This window comes from Neocloeon triangulifer, unplaced genomic scaffold (genome assembly GCF_031216515.1).
Source record: "Neocloeon triangulifer isolate White Clay Creek 2 clone unplaced genomic scaffold, ASM3121651v1 ptg000015l, whole genome shotgun sequence".
NCBI classification, from domain to species: domain Eukaryota; kingdom Metazoa; phylum Arthropoda; class Insecta; order Ephemeroptera; family Baetidae; genus Neocloeon; species Neocloeon triangulifer.
In genome coordinates this window covers 744785-759028 of record NW_026775557.1, presented here as the reverse complement: position 1 = coordinate 759028, position 14244 = coordinate 744785, and the positions used below count along the sequence as shown (strand labels likewise).

At 35.7% G+C, this 14244-nt stretch overlaps 3 protein-coding genes across 9 annotated transcripts in view; 2 read left to right on the top strand and 1 right to left on the bottom strand.

Annotated features, from left to right (window-relative positions):
• The window catches only part of LOC132202680 (high affinity cAMP-specific 3',5'-cyclic phosphodiesterase 7A-like), a 61405-nt gene extending 52470 nt beyond the window's left edge, over positions 1-8935 (top strand). For 3 of the 4 annotated variants that reach the window (XM_059629751.1, XM_059629749.1, XM_059629752.1), the window contains exons 4-15: positions 373-436; positions 568-663; positions 770-870; positions 1148-1279; positions 1336-1506; positions 1644-1975; positions 2256-2575; positions 3244-3695; positions 4245-4389; positions 5832-5930; positions 7227-7364; positions 7768-8935. In XM_059629751.1, coding sequence (XP_059485734.1) covers positions 373-436; positions 568-663; positions 770-870; positions 1148-1279; positions 1336-1506; positions 1644-1975; positions 2256-2575; positions 3244-3695; positions 4245-4389; positions 5832-5930; positions 7227-7364; positions 7768-7808 — 2091 coding nt within the window. In that variant the 3' untranslated portion in view covers positions 7809-8935. The remainder of the gene's footprint in view (positions 1-372; positions 437-567; positions 664-769; positions 871-1147; positions 1280-1335; positions 1507-1643; positions 1976-2255; positions 2576-3243; positions 3696-4244; positions 4390-5831; positions 5931-7226; positions 7365-7767) is intronic. The other variant, XM_059629750.1, reaches the window with a different exon arrangement.
• LOC132202687 (collagenase-like) overlaps positions 1-14244 on the bottom strand; it is a 90257-nt gene that overhangs the window by 58946 nt on the left and 17067 nt on the right. The window contains exons 2-8 of one of the 4 annotated variants that reach the window (XM_059629762.1): positions 11106-11333; positions 10768-11053; positions 10484-10652; positions 10097-10278; positions 9942-10040; positions 9535-9671; positions 9039-9480 (exon numbers count right to left, since the gene is read on the bottom strand). The exons of 1 other annotated variant lie outside the window; for it this stretch is intronic. In XM_059629762.1, coding sequence (XP_059485745.1) covers positions 9232-9480; positions 9535-9671; positions 9942-10040; positions 10097-10278; positions 10484-10652; positions 10768-11053; positions 11106-11156 — 1173 coding nt within the window. In that variant the 5' untranslated portion in view covers positions 11157-11333 and the 3' untranslated portion in view covers positions 9039-9231. Of the gene's footprint in view, positions 1-9036; positions 9481-9534; positions 9672-9941; positions 10041-10096; positions 10279-10483; positions 10653-10767; positions 11054-11105; positions 11334-14244 lie in introns of those variants that run through there. 2 more of the 4 variants (XM_059629763.1, XM_059629764.1) reach the window with 2 other exon arrangements.
• Positions 11959-13697, top strand: LOC132202691 (uncharacterized). Its single transcript, XM_059629770.1, has 4 exons — positions 11959-12112; positions 12169-12362; positions 12890-13075; positions 13318-13697. Exons 1-4 carry the CDS (start codon positions 12094-12096, stop codon positions 13465-13467), a joined length of 549 nt encoding a protein of 182 aa, XP_059485753.1. The 5' UTR covers positions 11959-12093; the 3' UTR covers positions 13468-13697.

Below are 14244 nucleotides of genomic sequence, written 5' to 3'. Positions count from 1 at the left end.
TAAATTTCTGAGTATCTACAATCATTGGCAATCGTTAATTTTTCCTTTTTAAATTTTTAATTATTAAGTTGCATTTAAATTAGTACGTGAAATCTAGGATCATAAGCTGAAAAAATTTTTGTTTAACATTTTTTTGTAATCAAATAAAGATCAGCTAGGGAATAATTTATTATTATTACAAAATAGAGCTCAAAATAATAATGTATTCATTATAAATCCCATGGGACAGTAAAGAAACAGTTAAAAAATAATATTATTAATTTTAAACTAAATTTATTACAATAAAGAAATACTCAAAATTTTTAAAAATTAAAATTATTCAAAATTATAAATATTATCGTTAATTATAAAAAAGTTCTTTAATTGTTTCAGTTTGTGCTTAACAAAGTAGGAGACTGGCCATTCAATGCATTCATTCTGGACACGGTGACCGGTGGTAAGTGCCACTCTCTCTCTCTTTCTCCTCGTCATTCATCTCCGCCACGATTGCCGCATGAATGAATGAACAAAACGGCCGTGGTGGTGGCGATGATCCGATTTGGATGATAATTTATTCGGTTGTTATAGGGCGGTCGCTGCCGGTGCTGTGCGTCCACCTGTTCCACTGGTACGGACTCTTCGAGCACTTCCAGCTGGACGTAGTTCGCGTTTGGAAACTCTTCAGTGAGTATATATAATATTTCAGTATATATTGTTGTGGGCGAAAGCAATAAGGGGTTGGCGTGTCAGCCACCCCACCAGAACTTGAATAACGCCAGTCTATTTCCAGCTCTGATCGAGGAGGGTTATCACGGGACCAATCCTTACCACAATGCCATCCACGCCACCGACGTCACCCAAGCAATGCACTGCTTCCTCCAAGAAGAGAAGGTTATTAATTTAGATTAATAAAAACTATCAAAAGCAACACAAATATAATATGTGCTTAAATTTTCATAGGTGCTGGGATTAATTTTTTTTGGCTTTTTTTAACAAAAAAAGTTAAAACATTATGTAATATTTTTTTTAACTAGACTTGATGAAATTATAAAGTGAATTTTTTTTATTTAAATTTTAAATTTATTTGTAAGGGGAATGTAGAAAAAATAATAATTAACCAAGTCGATTAATACGAGTAAAAATTAAAAAAAAAAACGAATACTTCTAGATTCGGAGCCACCTGACCCCCTTAGAAATTATGTCTGCCCTCTTGGCCGCCGTCACGCACGACCTGGACCACCCTGGAGTGAACCAACCTTTCTTGATCGCCACCTCCAACCATCTGGCCGCTCTTTACGAGGTTTGATTTATTTGCTCGCCCCGGGAGATTAATTATTATTGTTGTGTGTTGAACAGAATACTTCGGTGCTTGAAAATCACCACTGGCGCTCAGCCATAGGGTGCCTGCTCGAGAGCTGCGTCGCACAACAAATGGGCGCCAATGCGACCGCCCTGGAGCAGCAAATCAGCTCGCTTATCCTTGCCACAGACATTACCAGGCAGCAGGAGTTCCTAACGAGGTTCAAGGTTGGTTCACTTTTCATCGCATTTCCTCCAAGTTTTAGCAAAAAACGTGTGCTTTCATAAAAATGATAATAATAGGAAAATAACATATCAAGAATACAATAATTTATTTATTTGTATGGTTTTTATTGTCGTTTCAGCGGTACTTGGAATGCGACATGCTGGACATGAGCAAAGAAGAGGACCGCCACTTCATCCTGCAAATCGCGCTCAAGTGTGCTGACATTTCAAACCCGTGCCGCCCGTGGGACATCAGCAAGAAATGGAGCCAGAAGATCTGCGAGGAATTCTTCCGGCAGGGTGACTACGAGCGCCAGCTAAGCCTGCCCGTCACCTCTCTTTGTGATAGACACTCAAACTCCGTCCCCAAAATCCAGGCTGGCTTCTTCCAGTTTGTGGTGGCGCCGCTGATGCATGAGTGGGAGAACTTCCTCATCTCTCCGCTGGCCAAGGACATGATGGGCCACCTCAGGTCTGTGTGCCTCGATTTAAGTTGACAAAAAGCATCAAAAATAAATATTAACGCAAAGCTATATTCTAGCAGAAACAAAAAAATTGGGTTGTTTGAAATTTTGTTTTAAAGGAGAAGAAAATAAATTAAAATAATTTATGATAAAGCACCCATCACACTTCTTGTGCAAAAACTAAAACATCAGTAACATCTCAAAAAATGTCCCTGTTATTTTACAATGTTTTATTTATGAAAAACGTTTTCAAGTATTGAATGATCAAAACGTGAATTTCTCTTGCAGGACCAACCAGACAAAGTGGGAGACTCTGTTGACCGCCGAGATGGCCGAGGAGACCAAGACTGAGGTGTCCGAGGCTGACGACCTTGAGGACGAGCAGGATCTGGTGCAGATCGAGTGTCCACCAACGCTGCAGCCGATTTCAGCTGCAGCCAGAAGACACTCGGTGCCACTCAGCGTGTCCCACTTGGCCGTCGCCAGGACCATCATCCGCAGGGAGAGTTTGCCGGACAGCCGGACTGGTCCCAGATTCCCGCTCGAGACCATTCTGCACATCGAGCGCGGCGAGGGCAGCTCCACTCTTTCACTCTTCTCTGAACACGGTAAGGATATGTTTATTATATTTTTTATCCTTTTTTCATTTTTATTTAAAAGCATTGAAAAAGTCTTCTAAAATTTTACTAATTGTAAGCTGAAAGTAACTATTTAATTTTTCTAAATATTCTATATAATGAATTAAGAATTTTATAGTAAAGCACATCATATCTAATACTTTGAATACAAAAATACTCAACTAAATAACCATATGATTATACTTCAATTGAAGTTCACTGTCACCTATTTATACATTTCCCTCTCTAAATAAGTTAATTTTTTTAAATAATGGTAAAATATTTATTACAGCTCCAAATATCTTAGCTTGTAGCAATTATGAAATTTAAAAGATTTTATTTGATATAAGAAAATAAAATAACTTGTATTGTTTTAAATGAGTTATAAATTTAAAATACTAAAAATTAAAAAGTTTCATTTAAAAAAAATTTAAATAATGTTAATAATTTATTTCTTATTTTTTTTTTAAATTTTTTATTTTAAACGTACGCATAGTTTTATTTATATATTTTCATTAAATTCATTCTCACATATAACATTGCTAAAATGAAATCAAAATCATGCATCAGAATAATATTTATAATCGAAAAAAAAAAAACAGAAAATACATTAAATCAATAATTCATGCGAATTGAATTACTAAATAAATTTATTTCAGGCACTCGCTTATCAAACAGTGGGTCAGTCCGGAGTTTGGGTCCGCCGGCGCCAGCCGAGGAGCAGCGGCCGGTGAGTGCCGAAAACTTGCTGCCCGAACCAAGCATCGCCTCCATCACCACGAGCTCGGCGGCCGTCAAGTTGAGTTCGGTGCTGCACCCGTCGGGCCGGCACCTGACGCGCCAGCAGACCTTCCCACCCCTGCACCCCAGCTGCCACCCCGCCACCCGCTACCGCCACAGCACGGCCGGCGCCGAAGTGCTGCGCGAGGCGTCCGACTCGTCCGTCACCTCCAGCATCTCTTCTTGCCACTCTGAGTCGCGTGAACTGGTGCCCGCCAAGAGGGAGCCGCCGGCCGAACCGGAACGCGAGCGCGCCGAGCGCACCAAGATTGCCAAGCTCGAGGGCAAGGAGAACAGGGCGCCCTCAGACAAACCCAGGAAGTCCATCCAGGTTGGAAATATTAACGTTTTATATTCTTAATTCAGAACTGAGACATACTTTTGGCTGTGACATAGAAAGGCAAAAATTGTAAATAGAGCTATAAATAATTTATCAATTTGGTTCTTCTGCACCTCTTTTGCCAAATCATAATTATTCAAACTTCTGTCAGGCGTGTAAGAGATAATCAAATTATGCTTCCTAAAATGTAGATTTTATTTCACCTGAATAACGTGGCAAATTTAAATTTGAATTAGGTGAATATATTTTAAAAAAAAAATAGCGTTTTTTTTTTTAAGCTGTTGATCTTTTTTCATCAAATCCAAAATATTTTTGATGATTTCAAAACATAAAATAAATCCATTATTTTGCTTCTTTTAAGTGTATTTAAAATTTGGCTCGCTTAAAAAAAAAGATTTAAAAGGTTGTAAATTCCCATTTCTAAATTGAATACTTTGAAAATGGAAATGTTTTTTTAAACATTGATGTATTAAATTTCATTAACATTTTTGTATTTTCATAAACCGAGATTCAAAAGTAGCTCATGCTTTGAATTTTCAGGGGAGCTCCCGTCTGCAGTGTCGTCGCGGGTCGGCGCCAGTAAGCTTGTGCAAGATGGACGTGGACTCGCTGAAAGGGTCGTCGCCGCCGCTCGAGTACCGACTCAGTCGGCGCGGCTCCGTACCCTGTGATGGCTCTCGACAAAGTAGGCGGTGCTCATCTCGATTCAAACTTTTGTTAGTCAAACTGAGGACGGAGCAGTTGCCCCCTGAGTTTAGAGTGTAGGAGGAAGAAGAGAGGCAAGCAAAGCAAAGCGATCAGATTATATACGAATGAAAATATCACACGTCATGGGAAAAGGAAAATTATTAAAAATAAAAAAGAAGTTGATCGTAGTTGTCGGTTAGAGCTCTCAAACACTCACAAGACTGGAACACATTGCTCTGGATTCAAAGAAATAGAAAATCAAAATTACTGAACGCTTACAATGGTTGGCCAGACGCGGTTGGACGCGCAAAAAGGCGCCAACCACGCGGCCAACGCATAATTAAAAGTTAAAAAAAATATATTAATACACATATACAAGCATTATAATTTTTATTGTGGGACACACATACACATACACACACACATACAATTAACGTTTAGACTTGATTAATTGATTGTGCACTCGGATTACTTGTTACATAATAATATTATGATAAATATCCACCCATTTTTGTGACCTTTCAAGCCGCTGGCCGGCAAAAGGGACACCTCCGTTCTTGCATTTTATTTCGCTAAAAACTAAAAAACAATAAAAAAAAGAAAATATATTATAAGAAAGAAAGAAAAAACAAAAGAAAACAGAGCGCTTGGCAATTATCATCCAATTAATTCATCTCTCAACCCACAAAAACATGACATTAGAAAATCCACAAGCGCCCTGTCGTCGCCCAAGACCAAAATGAGAAAAACAAAAAATACTATTCATGACTGTATACCCAGCATACAGGGAATAAAATAACTATTGGTATTATATATAGACAGTGTATTTGTACTCCTTGAATATGATTGGGTGCATTGCATGTCTTGTGCTGTACCGATGGAGCAAAAAAATTATGTGGCAAAAGTAAACAAATGAACTGGTGTATATGGGCATAATTTCAATAATAGACAGTGATGTTTTGTCAGACATAAACAAAATAAAACCCATCGACGGTCCCCTGTGCAGTAACTTGTCTGTAATTGGATGGTTCAGTGGAATTTAACTTGCTGTACCCTTCCTTAGAAAGCAGGAATTGTGGACCCGCTGAGAAAAAAATGAACACATAAACTTCTCTCTCGCTTCTTCTTCTTCTCCATTCACTCTCATTCTCGACCGATTTATACAAGTGCATGTTGTGTTTTCCAATTTTTATTTTACTCGTTTTGGATTTTTATTTGCAAAAATTCCTCCATAAAAAAAACAAAACATACTGAATTTTTACAAGATGCACTTAATTTTGCACAAACTAAATTTTAAAACCCTCCTGATATTAGTGACTTTTTATAGCGCCGCTTCAGTCCTCCAGCTTGACTGATTTTTTTCTCCTTTTTGCTTCGTTTTATTTTTGAACTTGCTTGCGCCTTTTGTGTGCGTCCAGTGCAATCGATTGCTTGTGGCAGGTCTGATGTTGCGCGTCCCGTCCTGCATGCCCCGGAGAGCTTCTCTGCCTTATGACCCCGCCACACCCGACCCTTCGCTCATTTCCGCCCTACCTCAAGGTATGTAAAGCACAAAATTTATCCTCACCGTTTCGGAAACCCAACGCACACTTCTTGAGAAATGTTAGAAAAAAAATAGGGATCCTCACTTTCAAACATCCGGGACCATACTATGTAGTTCATTTGAGCGTGGATAACTAAAAAAAGGTTGTAAAATTGTGGGTGGGGTATTACTTGGAACAATAGCTAATGGATGTATTTGAAGATTTCAATTTGTCATCAACATTAAATGCACAGTGGGGTGCCAAAGCAATTTTGCAATAATTTCACAGCCAAAAATTTCCAACAATTGAAACTATTCCACTTGACACGTACGCTTTTCCACACGGGGACTTTTCCAGAACCCTGACTGGGAGTTTTAAAACTTGAATGTACACGACGAGCATGCGGGTACGTCTTTAAGATATTAAGATAGCGATCAAATCTCTCTTTATCACTCTCTCTCTCTCGACCACAAACACACAAAGACGATTTATACATAAATACGCAGAGAAAAGAAATTAATTAAATTAATCAGCTTCGCCATTCTCTCGCGTCATGACCACTGCGCTGGGAAAATTCTTGGTCCATTTTCACCACTTCACTCGACTTCCCGCGATTTTTAAATATGATAATTCAATTAGGAAATTCAATAAAAGTGGAAAAGATGCATATTTGAAACCAAAATCAGTGATACTGACCCAGTTGGTAAATTTTAAGTCCCGTTGTTAGTTTTGAGAAGGAAAAAATCTAGACAGCAGCTCTGTTATATTGTGTCATCTAGAGTGAAAGTCTCTAATAATAATAAAAAAAATTTAAGAAAAATTAAATAACATAAATAAAATTGAATCATGCGCTGTGTGAATATGTAAATAATAAGTATAAGATTAAAAAAGTGCCCGGCACTTCGGTAGGAAGCCGCGGTCAAAAGAAGTGATTTTTGGTGTAAACGTTTTGCGTGTTGTGTGTGCGGATTTTCGTTTCCGCCAGTTGCCCTCAAAATTATCTGCTACACCCGAGTCTTTTTTTTCTCTGAAAATGCCACATTCTTAATGTGGAATCATTGAATTCGCTGTGTTTTGGTGCGTGCAAGGAGCTGTTGGTTGCCGAAAAAAGCATTTGTTCGCAAGTCCCTTTTACTATGTGTATATGGAGCTGTACTAACGATGATTCTTATTGTTGAATATACATTGGCGTTATATTCCAAAAGCAAAACACCTGGGCTTTTACTGTCTTTTGAATCCTCGAACCCAATTTTTATTGACGTTTACAACATGTTTGAATTTTTGTTTAAACGGATATTGAAAAATTTGACAGCGACTGGTGACGCCGTCAGCTGGACGAAGCACGTAGGTCGAAGGTTTTCAGGCGGCGGCGATTCCTTTGAGACTGACCTGGCCAAGAGATTCTCAGGGAAGAGAAGAGGCTCGCTTCCAACAGAGCTGAGGCCCAGAGGTAAAAAATTATATTTTTAAAATGAATTTTTTTTCCATCTTATATATTATAGTTTGGGGATTGGAAACCATTGATGAATTATTTTGTCCTAAATTTCGCTATAAATTTAACAGTTAAAATAATAAATTTTAAAATATAAACTTTATACATTTTTTTTAAACTCGGTTAACTTCGTTGAAATACGAAAAAATCAATAATAATAAATCAGGTAAACTAAACCGAGTCTTCAATTAAGATGCAAAGAGCATGTCACTTTAAGGTATCACACGATTTTTTTTTTTAAATTTTTTTTTGCATTAAGGTGAAGCCCAGTTTTTAATTTTATGCTGGAATCCACCGCTTATGTTAACTTTAAATCACTTCAAATCCTTTAAAACTAATTTTTTTTTAACATTTGTTGCAGACAAAAGAGAAGGAACAGTCTTGCAGAGTCTGAGTAGATAGCTGAGCCAACCTAAAGGACCTCAAAAGGACTCAACAGCATGAAATTTCGTGCACAAAAGAGCAAAATCATTTTTTTTACTTATGTTTTCAACGCGACAAATTAATCGCAGCTCACATTTGAAATGTCAAAGTATTATTATTTCTAATCATAGTTTGTGCATGTACAAGAGATTATTAAACCATTTTTGCCATGAAAGTGTCAAAACCATATTTCTTTATAGTTGATTTTTAAATTTTTTTTCACTTATTGTTAGCATTTTACGAGTTTTTTTGCCTCCCTGAAAAAACAATGGCAGTTTGTAATAGAATTGTTGAAGTTTTTGTAGCTTGAAAGGTTAGCTTATAGATAAAAATCCACTTTATCCATTGTCGTCAATATAAAGACTGTCACGCACAAAGGTTTTTGCAAAATATTCGAAAAATAAGGTACATACTCTCATTTACGTCGCAATCAGTAATCCAAATTAATTTTCTTCTAATTCATAAGTAACTACATATCAATCTTCCAAGTTCCAATCCCAGTGTTGGTGGTAAATAATTTAACAGATTGAAAAAATAATAATAAGACAAGGAAGACTGACAGTCAGAGAGCACGTTTGGAATTTGATTCAAATTGATTCAAGATTTATTAGAAAATGTCAGCAGACTTTACACTTCTCAGGTTTATCTCTCATATTTTAGCTCAGGACCAACAGAGAAAAGCGCGTTGCAGGCAGAATCAAAATGAGAAATGGACCATTTTTTCCTGAAATGAGTCAGCTTGTGTTGCATTAGTTTATACTACATCTGATCAGAGTTCAAATCTGATGCATTTCCCTTTTACCGCTGTGCACATAGAATGTATCTGTCGCAAATAAATATTAAAAAGTGTTGACTGCTGCCATTGCAGATGACATGTGCTGTATAATTTTGTTGTTGGATTTTATGATTTTTTTTTTGTTCTGCTTGTGTAATAATAAAATTATATTTATAAAATGAAAAAAATAATTAACATTAATGAGAAAATGTGTACAATACCGCACTGCCAAGTGTATTGTAAGGTACTGGTATTATTCAATGTGGCCCACCTGCCGAAAGAACTTTGTTTGGTGCTTTTCTTTATCAATAAAAACGTTCAAATTACGAAAATAAAAGTTTTTTGGAATACTAAAATTTATTTAATAGGATATACGTTCCTTAAAATAATGATTAATAATCAAAATTATCACACTGCGATTTCCAGCAAAATATTATTTTCCCAAAAATTTCTCGCAAAACATCGGAAAATAAATTAAAAATTATTTATTTTTGCAATTTTGCAAAATTTTCACCATACTTTTAAAAGAAACAATAATAATTTCTTTCAGATATTCAACTTTAATATGCAAATTAAATTCTAAACGTAGATTTCATTTGTCTTCAAAATGTTGACTTGCGATCATTATTATTTGATTTTCAATGAAATTAAGGTCTGGTTAGAGCCTCCCAAAGCCGACTTGAGGAGACTCTGAGATTCCACCTGCGTCTTCCTCAGAGCAATCCCTGCCATTTTTGAAATCCAACCCAGGTAACTCGTCACTCTGGTAAAACCCAGTGGTCCTGTGCCGCAAGTCAAGGGCCCAAAAGACACGATTCCTATCTGCGTGTACTTTTTGTCCGCCTCGCGAATCACCAGGGGCCCGCCGCTATCACCCTTTAGATAACAAAAAAAAAAATCACTTTTTTATATTAAATAATGAAACCCAACCTGGCAGGTTGCTTTGCCTGCAGGCGCTTCGCAGCATATTATGGATGACTGCAAAAAGTCACCGTATGCCTCAACGCATCTGGACAGTGGAACCACGGTGATGTTTATAAAGTTAAGAACTTTAGTCAAAGCGCCTCCTGATAAGATGGATAATAAAATTTTAAAATCAAATTAATCATTTCATAACTTATACTAGATATTTTTTAAGCTTGCATTTTGAAATAAATACCAACTGAACCAATTTTTTATGAGATAATTAGCAATAATATATAAATATTTGAATTGATAGCTATATTTTTTTTTAATTTACCATGACCTAACAAGATCATTGAATTATTTCTACTTTCATAATTGAAAACGAATTTGCTTAAATCGCTTTTTATGTACAGAAAAGTCGGACAGGAAACCTGTTGCGTTTAGACCCCATCCAGAGATGTTGCTCAATTGATTTTCAAAGGTCATTTCTGCCATGTTGATGGCTGGCAACCTTATAGGTGAAATGTTTGCTAAAACAAATTAGTCACTCGTATTTTTTGTTTATTAATTTAAGTAAAAGTCTCACGAGTGTTCATTTGTTCTTTGGTAAGCGGATTAGGTAAAACCAGAAGCGCAATGTCGTTTTGCATATCTATCGGGCTCCAGTCGGCGTGGATGATTTTTTCAGATGTGGAAATTATGGTTCGTCCCGATTCTTTTGCTGGAGGAAGCAAAGTTCCTCCCAGATATACGGAAAACGAATGGTAACTAGAATTTATTATTAAGAAAAATCCAAAATAGAATTTAACAAAATTAAACAGTTAAAAAATAAATAGTTAACAGATAAATTGAATAATATTATTAATTTCTAGTCTTTATTTTTTTTTTCTTGAATACAAATTCTCCAAAAGCTGTTTCTAGCAACACTAAAAAAGTAATTTATTTTTAATGGGTATATAAAAAAAATTTGTACTTGTCTGCACAGTGTGCTGCTGTCAAAATGTGAATGGCGGTGATCAAAGATCCGCCACAGAAGTTGCGTCTGTCCACGATAATACCAGCTTGCCAAGGGAAATTTTTAATCAGCGTCTCCTCACCCCCAACGATGTAAGCGCGAACCGGACTTACGAGGCCTGCAATCGCTTAGAAAACCACGGAAAACAAATAATAATCAATAATAATTAATCAAAGTAGAGAAAGATGTGTTTTATAATCCATTCTTACAATTTCCATAATATTTGCATAAGAAGACTTTACCTGGTTGTGGAATTCCGGAATTATCCGGTACTTGGTCAATAGTGGGTTTCAAATTTTCCATCATTTGTTCTAATACATCAGGAGCTATGTGCACCTTGTTTGCGGCAGCACCAAGGGAAATAAAATCCAACGGTTCCTGCTCTGAAGCAACCCTTTCAATCTCCTCCTCGCTGCTGCTCATATTAGCCTGTGTCAGTGGCGGTTGAAATTTCTCAGTAAGCACACGTTTCGTCGTAGAAGTAGCGCCATTCTTGTGTTTTCTGGACCTCCTCAGCTCAACCCCATTCTAAATGACTTGCTTTGATCAGTATTTAATTATTTGATAGAAAACAAATTACTAAAAAAATAAGTATTGAGAAAATGGCGAAAGAGGTGTACAAGCACTTCATACTGAGGACAGCGTATCGAAAATCAAAGGGTATCAGCAGGGCTCCGTGTTTTTATTTCTAAGGATGTTTTGAATTCCTCTAATGACAGTAGAATCAGGGCAAAACCTTGGTCAATTCAATAAGCAAATTGGCACGTGCGGTTTATATTATCTGTTATTTTGTTTCCCATCTTCTGCTCTAAAAACACACAATTTTAAATACAGATTATAAAAAAATTCACTAATTTAAAAGGGATTGTGATAAAAAAAGAACAGAAATGCTCATAAATATATAACTAAAAATACATGCTTATTACGTCTCAAGCAGAAAATATAATATATAACAAGAAAATCAAGCCTCAGCACTCATCAATCTTAAAACAAATTTAAAAGATTTCCGATTTTCACTTTTAGTTTAACGATGGATACATAGTTCATTACATTTAACTTTTTTTAATTATTAACTTATCATGATAATAATAATAAAATTATTTACATTGCATATTTAGGAATTTTTATTGATGTTTTTGTTTAATTTAAATTTCGTTGTCTGTTTATCTTGGCCTGAATATATTACTCATTTTCTTCGGATAACATTGATGATCATGCATCATGCGTTTAATTTTCTCTTTCACGTTTCATGAACAAAAACAAAGAATATAGTTTTTTAAGATATCAAAATCCGAAAGAGTTCAAATGAGCTTAAAACATTATAGTTGCCTATCCAATATATTTCTAGAGATTTAGAAAAGCAACTTGGAGCAGAATGACGTGTGCAAGGTGAGTATCGGGACAGTTTATCAAATATTCATATCAGCGTCAAGCTTTCTTATCTTTGCGAGCATTGATTTGGATGGGCGACCCACTCTAATGCTGCGTGCGGCGACTCGCTCGTAAATCAGTTTGCTTCCATCACCGACCTGAGATAATTCAACAATCGCATCGGAATCATCGCGAAAATGGCCGACGAGAGCCAAAGTGAGTGAAAATTTCAGCCGAGAAATGAATTTTTCGTTTAATAATTGTGATTGCAGTTTTTCTTCAGTACTTCAAAGTACGCCGAACGCTAAATATGATCTCAGGTGTTTGCTTCCTGCTTTACGTCATCGTTATTCCGGCGGTCTACTTCAGTATCAGCTCAAATAGTAATGCAGATTATTCTTACATTTTGTACGCGCCACTCATGGTGTGTCTGTTCATCCAGATTGGCTGCGGACTTGCGATATTGGTGAGCAAGACCGTCTGATTATCTGATCATAAATTAATCTTGGCGCATAAATATAAAATGCATAAGGGAACATATTTGCGCAGTCAGATTTATTTAAAAATTACTAAAAAGGATGAGCAACAATTTGCGCTTCTCTCATGAAAGCGTCATTTAACATTTAATACTAATTTCCTGTAACAGATACTTAATGTATAATTGTGTAACAATGAGATTTAAATTTAGACTCTATAGTTCAAATTTAATTAAAGCTTATAACTAAATAACAGTAAAACAAATAAAAGCTCATATTAATGCATTCAACATGAAAAATAACCTCCAGAAGATTTCAGAACAAAAACTTTTGAATAAATTTACAAATTTTTACTCAAATTTAAAAAAAAAATACTCAAATTTTAATGGTTTAACTGGGAGTTACTCAGGTTTTGAATTCTTTAATTTGTATGAATTTTGCATAATTTATAAAGATTTATTTATTTTCCTTAGATTGTATCTTGCTTTTTTCATTTGATTTTTTTTTTATATTTCAGCACTATCGTCGTAAATGCATGCGCCAAATTGCAGCAAATGCAGTCAACTACACGCAGATTATGGCAAACGCTCAACAAGGAGCTGGTCCTTACCAGCAAGCTAGTGCTGGACAATCACAAACAGTCTACGTCCTTCCACCCTCAGCTATCCAACAGCTCATGCAAAGCAACAGAAACGTCGCTTCGGTAAGCAAATTTAAAAATGAAATAAAAAAAAGATCATGTTATTATTTACCCTGACATAAAAGTACTTTTTTCTCTTTACCAATAATAATAATTTCTAATGTTTAGAGTAGAAAAAGAAAATAAAATGATTTTTTTTTTCAATTTTTTCAATAAAACTTTTCCGGAGCTGTTTATTTATTTCTTTGCTCCTAACACTAAAACTAAATAAACAAAGTACACGCAAGATTTGAATAATTTTGCAGTTCCCGAGCGCCGTTCAAGATGCCCCGCCGAGTTACTCCCAAGTGGTGTCGAATGAGCAACCTGGCAGTAAGCCACCCTCGGCAGGGTGGGTTGTTCCACCGCAAACAGGCTCGAGCAGCTCGCTTTCGCTGGACGCCCAACCAATGTGACCGACGGTCGACCCCTTCCACACACTGTGATAACGTACAAGTTCTAATTAGTCATTTATATCACCCTGTATTATCTTAACATTTAATTGCTATAAGTCAGGAATCAAGAACGTGAACAATTTTAAATGTAAAAATATTTTAATTCTGACTGAAATATATTAATTTGTTTTTTAAACAATTTAATATTCATCAAGGAATAAAAATTTAAGATTTCAAATGAAATAACTTTACTTAATAAATTTTAATATTTTTATGCAACCACAAATGTGCCATGAAATTTTTATTGTATTTTTTTTTTAATTAACTTCAGCAACGGCACCTGGATTTTTAAATTAATTTTGATAATTAGATCTTATATTAAAACGAACCGCTTAAATAAATTCCAATAATAATTGCAAAAGTGAGAAAAAACCTAGCGCGTAGTTCGCACAATAGTGGGATCCACCTGTTTCCTCTAAGGTGCTTATCAGCGAGAAAATGACGTGTCGCATTGCGTATCGTGTATGATTTTTGTCACAGCATTCCTACGTGAGGTGTGACCTCATCAAATTTTTTCCTCGCTCACTTTTCTTTGTAAATTCTTTTGTCATATTCATGTTGACTGAATTGCTTGATTTAAAAATTAAAACAAAAATATATTTCCAAGAGGATAATTTGATCAGTTTTTTTTACCACAAATAATGACAGACTTAAAAAATTTCAATTGAAAATAATTTTGCAAAGAACTAGATTTTTCCTAATTCCAAACAATTAACTTTCACTCTCTAAACAGTGGAG